The sequence below is a fragment of the Ixodes scapularis genome, unplaced genomic scaffold (genome assembly GCF_016920785.2).
Source record: "Ixodes scapularis isolate PalLabHiFi unplaced genomic scaffold, ASM1692078v2 PGA_scaffold2__306_contigs__length_199485367, whole genome shotgun sequence".
Lineage (NCBI taxonomy): Eukaryota > Metazoa > Arthropoda > Arachnida > Ixodida > Ixodidae > Ixodes > Ixodes scapularis.
Genome location: NW_024609857.1, coordinates 60,666,059 through 60,679,725, shown reverse-complemented (window position 1 = coordinate 60,679,725; position 13,667 = coordinate 60,666,059). Strand labels below are relative to the sequence as shown.

General features: G+C 45.4%; 1 protein-coding gene across 2 annotated transcripts in view; it reads right to left on the bottom strand.

Annotated features, from left to right (window-relative positions):
• LOC8039755 (intraflagellar transport protein 88 homolog) overlaps nt 1–13,667 on the bottom strand; it is an 82,508-nt gene that overhangs the window by 48,210 nt on the left and 20,631 nt on the right. For both annotated transcript variants that reach the window (XM_042291889.1, XM_042291888.1), the window contains exons 4-6: nt 11,430–11,550; nt 2,031–2,109; nt 1,869–1,959 (exon numbers count right to left, since the gene is read on the bottom strand). In XM_042291889.1, coding sequence (XP_042147823.1) covers nt 1,869–1,959; nt 2,031–2,109; nt 11,430–11,550 — 291 coding nt within the window. The remainder of the gene's footprint in view (nt 1–1,868; nt 1,960–2,030; nt 2,110–11,429; nt 11,551–13,667) is intronic.

Genomic DNA, 13,667 nt, shown 5'->3' with positions numbered 1-13,667 from the left:
ACTTTCGGCGATTTTTTTTTTTTATGTATTGTGCAGCACTGTTTGAGGTAGATAGGTGCAATGGCTCGGCGTAGGAAACCCTACAAAGGGGGTAATGACCTAGTGTCATGTGGCAAGTGCATGCAGTGGGTGCATCTAGATGAGACAGATTTTGAGAGCTTAGCGGAGGCGGAACAGGGTGGCTTGGTTTGCCGAATCTGCGAGAGGGTTGCAGAGGGATTTAAGTTGATAGAAGGTGAGTGCGCAGCTACGGTTGAGGAGGTTAAGCAGTCAAGCAGGAGCTTAAAGTAAAGCGAGAGAAGCTGGTGGTCCTGGACGCTGAGGTCGAGGTGTCAGCTAAGAGGAAGAAACTCAACGTAGAGTTTCAGGAGCTCATCATTGAATGGGAGAGAAAGGTGGCATGCATGGTAGGCAAGCTTATAGTGAGGAGCGGGTGGAGCATGAGAGACAGGTGGAGGATCTTAAGAAGGGGGAAGGCTGAGATGGGGAATCATAAGAGGGAGTGCGAGGCTGGGTTGGAGCGATTGAGGAGGGAGGAGACAGCGAACATAGCAGGAACGACAGTCTCAAAAAAAGGCAGCACTAGTGAACAAGTGGAGGTCAGCAGGACAGGAGTGGCATCTCGACCCTACAGTGCCGTAGTGGTGCAGGTTACCAGCGAGGTTGTAAAGGATGAGATGGTAAGCCGGCAGACACAAAGTGAGGTAGTGTAGACAGCTGGAGAGAGTCAGTCGCAGGGCAGGCAGGCAGTCGGAGACAGGCGGTTGGAGGCTAAGAGGGTACTGGCGGCAGGAGACCCGAACGTAACAAGGGTTAAAGGGGGTCTACTGGCCATGGTGAAAGGGGCTGGGAGTGTAAACGTAGTGGCCCAGTCAGGAAAGTGCATCGTAGACACCCTGGCCAAAGCTAAGCTCTGGGGTAACATGGAGGGGGATAACCTAGCAGTAGTGCAAGCGGCACTCAATGATGTGTTGAAGGAAAGGAGCCAAAACCTCGGCAGACACATAAGCTGAGGGAGGCCTCTGAGAGGGTGCAGGTGCAAATATGCACTATCCCAGAGGTCTGGGTACAGTCTTTTCAGACAAAGCAGCGGGTAGTGGAAGCTAATATCGGGTGATTAGAGGGATGAGCAGACTGCAGTACGGAGTATCGGAAGTAAACAGGGTGGTGTGTGATGCCCGCTCCAACCCTTTTGCATGGGGCATCCACTACAGTGGAGCCACAGGTAGCACGATAAGGGATAGGATTGGGCGTCATGTCGTGGATATTTTGGGGACCCACGGAGCCCGGAGGGCACGGGTGTAGATATATAAACACACTTTGACCTTACAATCTGCAGTTACATTCCAGGATATGGGGTGTTCGCTGGCCTCGCGATCCTTGAATGGGTTAATGCTTGTGTTATATATCCTTTTAAAATTTTTTTTTGTCCATGCCATTTTTTTCAAAGCGAAACAAAGTTTTGTTTTGCCATTTCCATCGTTTTCTTTTCGCACATATGTACATTGCCTTTGGGGTCGCGGAAGTCGGGGAGGAAATATGTGAACAAAGTAGAGTGCCTTCCCCCCCTTCGTTTTACCATGACACGGACGTCTTTCAACCGTAAGGCCCGCGGTTGCATCATTAAGGAAGGATGAACGTTTGCGGATGAGGGGTCCATATTGGGGTATTCGTACGGGGTGAGCAATCACTTTGTGTTTTTTTGGAAAGCAATATTCGCCAAAAAAGTGGGTGGGCGCTGCCTCGGGGATGGGCGATGACTCAAAATATTACGGTAATATATGCCAGCACTAGGGAGTGACAGTTTTGTCAAAAGCGGTACTTCACATATAGCGCACACAAATTATTTTAAGGTATTTTATGCATACCAGCTTGAACTCCTTCTTGGAGGCTGAAAAGCAGCTTTGTTCCACCAATTCCATGATGGAGGTCTCAAGTTGCTTTAGGCGTTCTTCGGGACTGTGAAATTGAAAAATTGCGTCGTTAATACTAGTTCAGGAACATAGAATGAACCAACTAAGGGCACACACCTGGCATTTTCTTTCGTTTGAAAGGTCAGCGTAGATGCCTTTGCTTGGTTTAGAGGATCGAATGTGTTCGCTAGTTGACCTGTGAATAAAAACAGACGTTTGCTGCCAAGACAAATTGGTAATATCAAGTCAATATTTCTGCCTGCTGCTATAGTTATAACTTATATCTCACTAATATGGATCCTCTTAATATAGACACCTGACTATAAACAAAATTTTTGGAGACAAATTTGCCCTAATACAATTCTTCCCCACTATTATAAAAACTGGACTATAAACTATTTTGGAAATTAACTGGCTCAATACATATCCTTTCATTCATTATTATGGAAACAAGCTTGCTAAAAAAATTCGCCAGTGCCAAAAACAAACGAACTTGGAGGATGCTTAAGCTTCGCCTTTAAAGAGGCACTGACACATCAAAATCATTTTTTTTTTTTTATTATCCGAAACGATTGAAAACAATGCTGGAACATTACCCTCAAAATTTTAAACTTGTGAATTCAGTATTTGTGAACTAAAAATACAATTTCCACATGCCGAATTCGAAGTTCCCGCGCGATCCACATTGGTGCGTTGACGTCAAATATTGTGGAGTCCTGAGAGTCGACTTTTTACACGACTCCACGCTGCTGCCGTAGCGACCCAAAGCGAAGAGGAAAGGAGCGGGAGATAAGTGGATAAGGGCGCCGGCGAACCGAGAAAAACCGGTTTCATTCCGTGCAAGCGGTGCCGCCTCCCCAGGCGGCATGTTTTTCGAGGGAGGCTACAATTCCAGAAGGCGACATCACACCAGACTACGATTTTTGGTGTTTCAAAAAGAAGGGCCGCGGTGCGTTTGCAATTGCACTAGAAAACATGTTCTACAATTGCCGTAATTAAATGTTATAGAAATGTTGCCTACAAAGCTTCTAAATTTTTTATGATTTTTGATGTCACAAATCAAAAGAAGCGAGGAGGGGAAGAGGAGGGTGCCAAAAATAAAGAAGCACGTGCGTGCGTAAAAATTTTCTTTTTTTTGTGATCCGTTTTTCTTTTTGCATGTCTATGACTTGCATTGTTTAAAGGCCCGTTCACACTCTTACGACCGAGTACGACTGAGAGAGACGCGATCTCTTACAACTTCTTAAATGTTTTTAGAATGAGGGAACACATGGCATTGTGGCGCCATCTATGCGGTGACCCTGGAACTGCATTTCACAAGAGCGAAGGTTTTGCGGGATTTTCGAGGTCAAATGTGCGTAATACCCATAGAAAGGCTCGTTTATAACATTGTCAAAAGTTTTTCGAGCCAAGAAAGAACGGATAATGCTCGAGAAATAAAAAAAAGAATATGCCGGACCGCCGTGTTTACACTGCTTCCCAATAGATGGCGCCAGTGTGTTTTCTGGTTTAACAAGTTTTAAGGAACCCAGGTTTAAGAGGTCGCAAGCAGTCGCAAGAGTGTGAACGGGCCTTTAGACAATAAAAAAAAAATATGACTCTTGGGGTGTCAGTGCCCCTTTAAGAGTGGAATGCAATAGTGAAACATATAAACTCCTGCTTGCTCCCAAGCCATGCAAGCGTGCCTTGCGTGGCCTTGTCAGCAGCATAACTGGCTCGCAACCGAAGGTTGTGGGTTTGAATAGCACCTAAAATTCTTCAAATTTTTCTTTAAAGTAAATGAATTATGCTATAGAGTGAAATCATTTGAGACTTGCGGCAACCTTTAATTCGCATTACACGTCATGTTTTTTAATCACTTTAATCACCATGCATGAAGTAAAATTTCCCGTGAGCGTTGTTTAAATTCCTGTGCGAGGTCATGCGGCTCTGACGTCATGACCTGTGACGGCTTGAAGCTGAGCTAGTTGGTTCATTGATATATATATAGACCTTTCCAGCGGCAGTCTCGAACAAAGTGATTTGCAGCGCGGTTCCCTGGTTTTGAGAGGGTACGCCAGTGTTGCTTGACTGCGCTGGGCTGTGGGTTTTCTAGTCAGTGGGCTGTGGAGGCCGGCACAGGTGCACTTCCGGACGCTGGTGGCGGCTAAATTGCAGCGTTCTATCTTTTATTTTCTGTTCTATGGTGAATAGAATTTATCGGGGTTTTTAATAATGCATTGTACTATTTTTGGGAACAAAAACAAAGAAATGAAAGCTGTTTTGGTAAGTCCTAGCACAACAGAACAAATGCAACTGGAATGGTTGTTTCATATTATGTTGATCTTTTTATGGCACCATACACTCCGCCGTGTCAATTTACAAAGGTCTTAATCGTCGATAATATTTCACCACACAGGATATCTGAACTGCATGGACATTCCTTGCCCACAACATGAAATTCAACGAGTCTCATCAATCTCACAACATATGTTGTAAGTACCCCACGGTGTCGCGGTACCTGAGCGGATTTGAGAAAGGTCTCAAATAACACAGCATATCCAATATACAATGTCGACGATAGTCACTTCACTACTATCGGACGGAATCCGGCGTGTTTTGGGGCACATGTAGAAGAGAGCTGCTTTTTTTGCACAGCTTCAAAGCAAATAAACGAACGTGTCTAATTCGCCCTCACACCCCGGACCCGACCCTATCAGCTATTTTTCGCGAAGACCCGAAACATAGCCGGGAAGGCTTTTTGGGGATTATCTCAACGGAAGTAATCCTCCAACAACGTTGACCTGCCTGCGTCGCGTGCTGTTTGACGTTCACTCTCTTCGTTCGTTTCCTGCGAAGGCCGTTCAGGCAACGAGCCCTGGCATTCCCTGGTTCGTATACAGTGGAAGATAACACACCAAGGTAAGCATCCTAAACAGGCAAATAAATTAAAACTTCCAAAAAAGTCGACGAACTCCGAATGTGCAATGCGGGTGGGGAGCCACGCTGACTGGATTTCCACAGCTCAGGCGAGCGGCGGAAATTTTTGGCCGATAGGGGTTGCTCGATTCGCAAAATGGCGGCGGCCAGAGAGCTCTTTTTGCAAAGGTCTATAGTGCCAGCTGAACATAAAGGAAGTATTAGAGAGAGATAGAAAAGGCATACACTCTACTGGACTAGCAACTGTTTAATAAGGCCATCTTTTTTCTTTATCTACATCTACAATACATTTAATTGAATTGGGGAAGACATCCTTCTTCTACTCTTATAATCGAGCATCTTCCTCGTCGTTCATTAGACAACTTCCTTGTGGTGTAGCGCGATAAAAGGCGCTCTCATACAATTGTCTGCCTTTGCGTCAATAGTAAGGGCCTCTAGGATTTCTCGAGCGAACTTGTTACGGTTTCTTGCCAGGATGTTTAGGTTAAAAAACTCTTGCACACACTGACAGACACGACAATGAGCAGGTAGGTGCCCCGCTGCTGTGACGGCTTTCACCAAAGCTGCATGTTCCCTCGTCCGGTCATTGATGCACCTTCCAGTCTGTCCAATGTGACATTAGACAAACTGGTCAATTCTGGGTAAGATAATGTGTTTGACGGAAGTTTGCGTAGGACTTTTTCAGTGAAAACAAAACAACTACAGCAAAAGCATTGCTAAGAAAAAAATATTTAGAAACTGGCGTTTTTTGTTCTAAACAATTTTTATTTCCATCACCAGCGGATGTTTATTGGTGTTTTTATACAGGGCTTTTTCGTTGAAAAAACCCAGTGCTAGCTCAAAAATATGAAAAAAAAAAATGCTTCTCGGTTTCAACCGAATTTGTATTTTCGACACTGACGGATGTTAATTGGTGCTTTTTCGGTTAAAACCGGAAAGGGGACAGCCTACATAGAGGTCATGACCCTATCGACCAATCAGGATTTTTGCAGCACGCCACCAATGGCGAATTTTCTTGTCACGCCACCGACGCCGAACTTTCTGCAACACGAACTCCTTATCTCCTTATTGCGTTAAAAAAAAAAAATACTGAAGCTATCAAGGCCTGTTCAAACAGGAAACAACCAAAATCGTCAGGCGACACGACTCCCACAAAAATTGTCAAAATTGAAGCAGACTCTTCAATTTTGACGATTTTTGCAGGAGCTGTGTCACCTGACGATTTCTGTGGGCAAGCCAACATCAAGACTTTGCTCCTCGCCTCCTCCACTTTTCTGTGATGTTAGTGATCGTACAATTTGATGTCACATGCCACCTGCCACTGGTTTTCTCCCACGGCTCGTTGACCTCACTACCGCCGTCACCTTGGCTGGAAGGCCAAAGAGGTCTGGCTTAAGGTGGATTTGGGAAATTTCTGCGTCGAAGCGTGCATTTTGCTTGCCGCAGGGAAAGGGAATGACACCTTCGTGTCATTCCCTTTTCCGTTTTCGGGACTTGAAAAATGGCGGAGGCCTTGAGCGATTGACTGACAGCCAACAGAGCTTGTGAATGGCTCTCCGGACCCACGTGATGAGCAGAGCAAGGCTGCCGTGGAGGGCACGGGCGGGATTTGACGGGGGGACCTTTCCCCCCGGCGAAATAAGCGGCCGGAAGTGGAGCGCCGAACGATTTGTCGGAGTCGTGTCGCCTGACGATTTTTGTAGTGTCGTGTTTGGACAGGCCTTTTGGGTCACTATTAATGTACCCTTACTTTTGTATATTGAAGGCAACGCACATGCATTCAGTTGTAGGAATTACTTATATGCAGCATAATTCATGCTTTTGCAGATATTTAGATTTGATAGTGTAGAACAGGCTTTTGCTGTTATTAGAACATTGAGTTCAGCTCTAGACCAAAGACAATCTTCAAAAAGAATCTACCGTGCAGATGATTTGGTTTCTTTAAGCACACACTGATGAATATAGTATAACACCAGCTGGATTGTGTCGATAATTTTCTTTAATCACTTTCTTAATTTTTTCCTTAGTCACAATAATTTTTTGTTGTCACTTCTCTGCAGTGTATTAGTGCACGCATAGGAAACAAATCCCTCCAGACAGATAGACATGCATGCTGGCATTTCTCAGTGATTGTTCCTTCCTGGATATCTGCAGCAAAAGTTCCAGTGGCTCCACAAAATGCAATTACGAATATAAAACAAAAACAAAAAACTTAGTGATGGTTTTGTGAAGGCAGTTTATTTTGCAAACTTTCTTTTTATGTATGCCAACATCTGAAGAATATTTGCGTGAAGCGTTTTTGTTTTCAATGCCTAGTAAATCTGTTATCAATTATTTTCGGTGCCCCAGTACTAGACAAAAAGGTAGAGATCTGGAAAGCCCGAATGCATTTTTTAGAGCGTAGCTCTTAGGCAGCCGCTTCCGGCTTTTGCGGCGTCGGCATAACTGTGCTAAATTTAGCAGGAAAATTGACGTCACGTAACATCAATACTAATTGAATTCCCCGCTAAACTTAGTGGCGAAAATGACGTCACATGACTTGGTGTCACGTCACCTATGAACAAATTCAGTTTCTCCGGTAGATGTAGCGGGAAAATTGACATCACGTGCGGAGGAGGAGGAGGAAAGGAGGAGTAGGGGAGGAGAAGGATGAAAGGAGAGGAGGAGGATGGGAGGCGGAGAGGGTACAGAGGAGGAGGAGGGGCATACCCTTCCCTCTTCCTCCTCGGGAGCTGCACTCTAATTTTGAGTTACAGAGATTTGTAAGAGTCTTTAATTTTTTCCATTCTATTTTTTCAGTGAAAATTTCATTTTAGTCAATTTATCGAGTGACGGTTGAATGCAACCGTCCAAAAGTTACTTGATTTTTCAGAAAAATGTTAAAGAAATACTGACAAAATGTCTTTCACTTGCACATTCTAGACATTCTGAACTCAAGCCCCAGTGCAGTAGCCAGCTGCTGTTAACAAATTAACTAAACTGCTGCCAACTAGTTACCTCAACAGCGGCCAATTATTTGTCTCTTAGTTTCAATGTAGCAATCCTTCGAGAAATTTGCCATTGAACAGTGAGAAGCAGAATTTATTTTCTTTGTGTAGTGACAACTGTTAGGACTGATTTCAACCACGGGCTACAAATATCTAATAGAAATATGCCAGCTAAGGCGCACACTACTAAGAGGTACTAATTAGTGAATTTTAGTCAATTAATAACATCTTAGGGGTGTCCAAACAGGACACTACAAAATGCACGACTCCAAAAAATCGTGAAAATTGAAGCGGGCGCGTCCGCTTCAATTTTTTCGATTCGTCGGAGTCGTGCGTTTTGTAGTGTCCTGTTTGGACACCCCTTCACTAATACACTCGTGCCCTGATGTTTGCTTCTTTCAACAATACTGGAGGGCCTTCTGGCTCATCCTCTTTGAATACAATCCTAAAATATCTGAAAAGGAACTCCAACAACTAGGACAATGCAGTGATGTGATTGGCCTAAGCCATTTTGGAGCACCTTTTGGAGCAGCCAAAACAGTGTTTTGGAGCAGCAAAAGTGGCCTTTGGAGCAGCCAAGACAGTGTTTTGGAGCAGCAAAAGTGGCTTTTGGAGCAGCCAAGACAGTGTTTTGGAGCAGCAAAAGTGGCCTTTGGAGCAGCCAAGACAGTGTTTTGGAGCAGCAAAAGTGGCTTTTGGAGCAGCCAAAACAGTGTTTCGGAGCAGAAAAAGTGACTTTTGGAGGAGATATTGTTAGAAAAATAAATAGTTGTTTTAAGTGCTGGACAAACGAAGGACACTTTGTGTTGTGTTGTGATGCGTGTGACGTGCTGGGGCGGAATTCGCTGCTTGTTTTTTTGCTGCTGAGACATCCCACAAGTATACAGTGCTGTAGGCGTTGCCGAGCAATTTAAAAAGAAAAACCTTTTTTTCGTTTTACTGGTTCCCGACGTGGCAGATTTTTATAAAAAGTAAGTAAACGTAAAACAATGGATTGCAAGCGTCCCGGCTGGTGCCTCTCGTGCAATCATGTTCACATGCACGTGAGGGCAACTTCGGCAGGTTTGCAGTTACACGTGCTTCGTCGCGTGAGCGGAGACAACGGCAGTTCGACCGAAACCGAAACCATGCCACTCCGCTCCGTCGCCAACTGGTTCCCAAAATAGTATGCAAAATGTTGAACTGTCCAGCATACGACAATAAACAGTCCAGCGGCACGTGCTTGCCAGGCCGGCAGGCGAGGTACAGGCTAAACACACAGAAAAAAAGAACCTGAGCGTATCGATGCAAGACACTGCGAATCAGGGTCAAAAAGTTCTTGGAGCGCTTTGTGCAACGACTGAACTCGAGACAAACAAGCGCGGTGTGCGGGCTCAGCGTGCAGACCATTGCCTTCTTTGCTTTTGCTCACTTCTCGTCATCAACTTTCTTTCGCGGCAGATTTTCCACGTACCGGGGTCCCTCTCGAAAGAAAGTCCACCGAGAGAAACCTAGGTAATCAAAACTTCGCCAAGCAGTCATTGAGTTAAAGAGGGATTTTTATAGCAGCGCATGATTTAAACAAGAGCAGGAATGTCGATGCGTTTCAGTTTAAAAAGCGCCACATCTGCAGCGACGTGGGGACGGCAACACACGACGTCGCGCGACCACGGCGACTGCGGTCGCGCGAGCGCTTCAGCTCACGAAGTAACTCTCGCCGCGCAAAAACGTGGTTTTGTTTCACAGCATGACGGCATGTCTGGAACCCGGCACACTAACTAACGTCGGAGCGTTCGCACATGCCCGCGTCTATCGCTAAAAATTAAAAAAAAAAAGCAAAAAGAAAAAAAGACTTGAGACGACGAGAGCGCGAAACGCGAACGGCGGAAAAAATCATGCCAGACCGAACAGACGATTGATGCAGGGTACTTTGTGTCGGGCGGCGTCTTGTGCCACCTAAAGTCACTGGATCCTGGGAAAGTAGCGCCATTGCCTTTCCTACCTGCTAGCCAGACACAAAGGGACACTAACATACAGACGATCCAAACCTCGCAAGGCGATTGGCTAATCGGCCTACGTTGCCATGGAAATCGCCATCTTGGTCCATTTAAATCTTCGAAGCTTCCAGGGGGTCATTCTAAACCAGTCGCGCCAAGATCACCATGGAGCATCATCGTACTGGAAGCGTTCCTCGCCAATATAAGAGTCTTTGGCACTTCATATGCGATCAACTTATTAATCATGCCCATCTCCATGGATCTCTTACAATTATATTGTTCTTCTGGCGCATTTCAAGGCAGTAAACTTATTTTTCAGTGCCTCCAAGCAACGACACAGCATCTGGTGGAGGTACGAAGGTGTACGTTTTTTTCGCCTGTGTGTGGTTAGCAAAATCTCGGTACACAAAAAACGACTCAATAAAGCTACCCGTCACCAGCGAATCTAGATCGGCTCACCGAGAACGGAGGGTAAAGGAGAAATTGCTCATTTCACGGACCAAGATGGCGACCACACGAAGAGCTTGGCGTTACTTTCCCAGGATCTAGGGAGGCTCAAGTGAGGGTGGGTGCAACCGCTAGATCGGCGATCACGGGACATGATCGCCATTTAATTGCTAAATTTTGCTGGGAGTCTATGGGGCAAAGGGTCGTTTTCTTTCCTAACTCGGGTCATAAAAGCCCATTAAGGTGCTTGAATAATTTACACAAGGTATAAATGATTACTTTTCCATAGCCACCAGTTTTGTTGCGATAGGTTAAGTATTTTTTTAACGCGAAAAATGGTAAATTCCGCCATCTTAGGCGTTGCTGCTTGTCTGGCAACTTTGCTTTCTCCGCTCGACGTTTGCAATTCTCGGAGCGAGAAGGAAGCGAGAGAGGCTGCGCCAAGGCGCTCGTTGCTTGCAATGGGAGGCGAGAGGAGGAAAGGCGCATGGAGCAACAGAGTTGCAACAGAGCGAGCGCCTGCTCTCGTCCAGGCAACACTGGCACATATCCTTTCTCGAATCCTCTCCCTCAGGCGCAGCCATTAAATTGCAAACGCTCTCCAGGTTTTGAGTTGCGCCCACCCTCACTACAGCCTCCCTACCAGGATCCAGTGACTTTAGTGCCACCTAGCTCATGCATGCTCAATTACGGTTCTCAGCTTAGTTTCGTTTTTGAAAGGCGACCAAAATTGGTCTTTTGGCGCAGGCTTGGCGCAGATTAGCCATATTTTGGCGAAATGTAGCAGGATGTAGCAGAGTTAGCCCCTTGGCGCAATTGGCGCAATTGGCGCAGCAATCACATCACTGACAATGTCTCTAGTCAACTCATTAAGAGGCTCATACTTTTTCTCTGGGCAGCCTCATGTACAAGACCTAATATAGTTGTGAACTGGTCCATTGATGGATCCATTGGCAGAGACTATTTGTTCCAACCGTGGACACAGAAGAAATGAACCAGCAAACCCAGGCGAAAATCAATCCACCTCCAGCCGGATTATGGAACTGGAAATGAGGCAGTCCAGCTGGATTCCAGCTGGGTCCAGTTGGGTCCAGCTGGAATCCAACTGGACTGCCTCATTTTCAGCTCCATAATCCATCTGGAAGTGGACTGATTTTCGCCTGGGAAGACTAGGTGGGAGCTCTTGCCTTGCACACCGGCGGAACTGTATCCGGCACCACGGACAGCTGTCATTGGTCGAGCTGTACTGGGCTGGCCAACGCTTGTGTGCAGACGTGAGGGAGGCATCACTGCTGTCTGTCCCCTGAACTGCATGTAAAATACAAGTGTGCTATCTATGGCTCCACAGAGGATGTTAATATTTATTATGCAGGCATCAGTTTTGCAAAAAGAAAAAAGCCTTCAAACATTTGGATTATAACACACCTGGGTGATTTCAGATAAGATCGACCAAAGGATGGCTAGTCGACATTTTCAAATCAACTGATGTTTTTATATGTTATTGTCTAGTGTCTGGTATGAACGAATCCAAACTTAGTTTTGACTAGAAAAAATACTGGGGGACAGGAAAAATCGTAAGGCATGAGGTGGTGGACAGTTGCATTAACGCGCACTGATGGAGGGGGCCCGTTTGAGAGTGAATAACTAAAGCGATAGCATTAGGAGAACTCTAATACGTTTTAGACGCAAACTATGGGTATAGCTTGCTTGTAATATAAAGTAATCATATTTATTTAAAATTTATTTATTTTTCTAAAAATGGACAAACATGCCTGCTCGAACGACAAATGGCAAACTTTGGAGGTCTGTATCTCATGAAATAATTTAATCATTATGATATAATTTGCAGATATTATTCTACTAATATATAGCTAATATTTAAAAAATAACTAAGGTATCTGTGTGATACAATAGTTAGGATATATTTAGTCAAACATGGAAAAAAAATCAAACAAAGAAAAATTCCGATGCGAATAAAAAAAAAACACCACCCTCGATTTTTTTTAAATTTAGGTAACCTGTTATACTCTATTTCGGCATTCATTTCCATTAAAAACATGTTGCATCATTTTATTGAGAAAGAAGATACAACTCCCCAAAGTAGGGTCCTTTTTCAAAGCCTACACTTAGCAGTGTTTTATACAAGAACTGACTCTGAGTTCCAGTTTCATGAAACCAACACACATCTTTTATATATTTTTATTCAGATGAGGCCAATGATAACTAAAGAAATCGTTCACACACTTAAATTAAGGAGAAACTACTGTGTACAAAGAGGTATCATATTACGGACTAGTGATCCGAGAAAAGATCATGCAGCCATCGGCCACTAGGAACTTTGTTTACTTTATTCTCCTGCGACACTATAAGCTATTCCCTCTTCCGCTCTACCTTCATCTCTCTCTCTCTCTCTCTCATATATATCCCTGATATATATCCAGAACAAAAACATGTTCAAGCATTCCCTTTCTGCGTGGTAGTGTTCTGTGGCTAGCAAAAATCATTTCCTCGCTAAGCTCACGATTATGGCAAAATAGTTGCCGGAAACCGCAGACGACACTCGTCGCTAGTTCTGGCAAAACGGCCGATACAATCTTTTTTTCGTATTTCCCCGCTCGCTGTCAAGGACAAGGGGGTTCGCTTCAACCAGCAAAACATGGCCGCCGACGCCTGTTTACTGAGCAGTCATGCCTGTCGCCATCTCACTCGCTGGCGTCACGGGCGATAATATCAGGCACAAAGGGGCACACCAACCGGCAGCATTATCCCCAAATACTCGAGCCTCGCGTAAATACATAGAGTGTAAACGCTGTCGCCATGTTATCGTAGTAAGACCGCCCCCCCCCCCCCCCCCCCTCCCCCAACGGGGGGCTGCAGTACGCGACGGCGTACTAACACAACGGCGACGATATCGACATCGCGGGCTCCGAATTTTCCCATAGTTCTACTCCACGGGCATTTCTCGAAACGCTTGATATTCTGTACGCCCGCCTGGAAGGATTTCAGGCGCGTAGTTAAGATAAGGCGGTTCTCCGCGGCAAAAGAAAGCAATTTCACAAAAGCTTAAAAGCGGCGGCGACGCGTGTGCGGTGAACGCTTGTAGTTTTGGTGTAGACAGGGTGTGTGTGTTCTCGTTGTTGACACCAGCCGGCGATAAGGCACTGCAGGCGGTAGCTCAGTACAGCAAGGGCTAATCCGAGTGACCATCAACGTAACCCCACCGCCAACCCCTCGCGAACCGGTCGCCGACATGGCTCAGGCTGTGTCATGAACCACGTGGTAGAAGCTCGGGTGCTTTCATATCAGCGCGTGGAGGGACGACAGTGCGATTCCGGAAAGTCTTTTTCGAAGGCCGCTGACCACAATTTTTTGTCTGGAGACTTTCCCTCTTTCTTCCTTTGACGTGGATCAAGCTTTGCCGACAG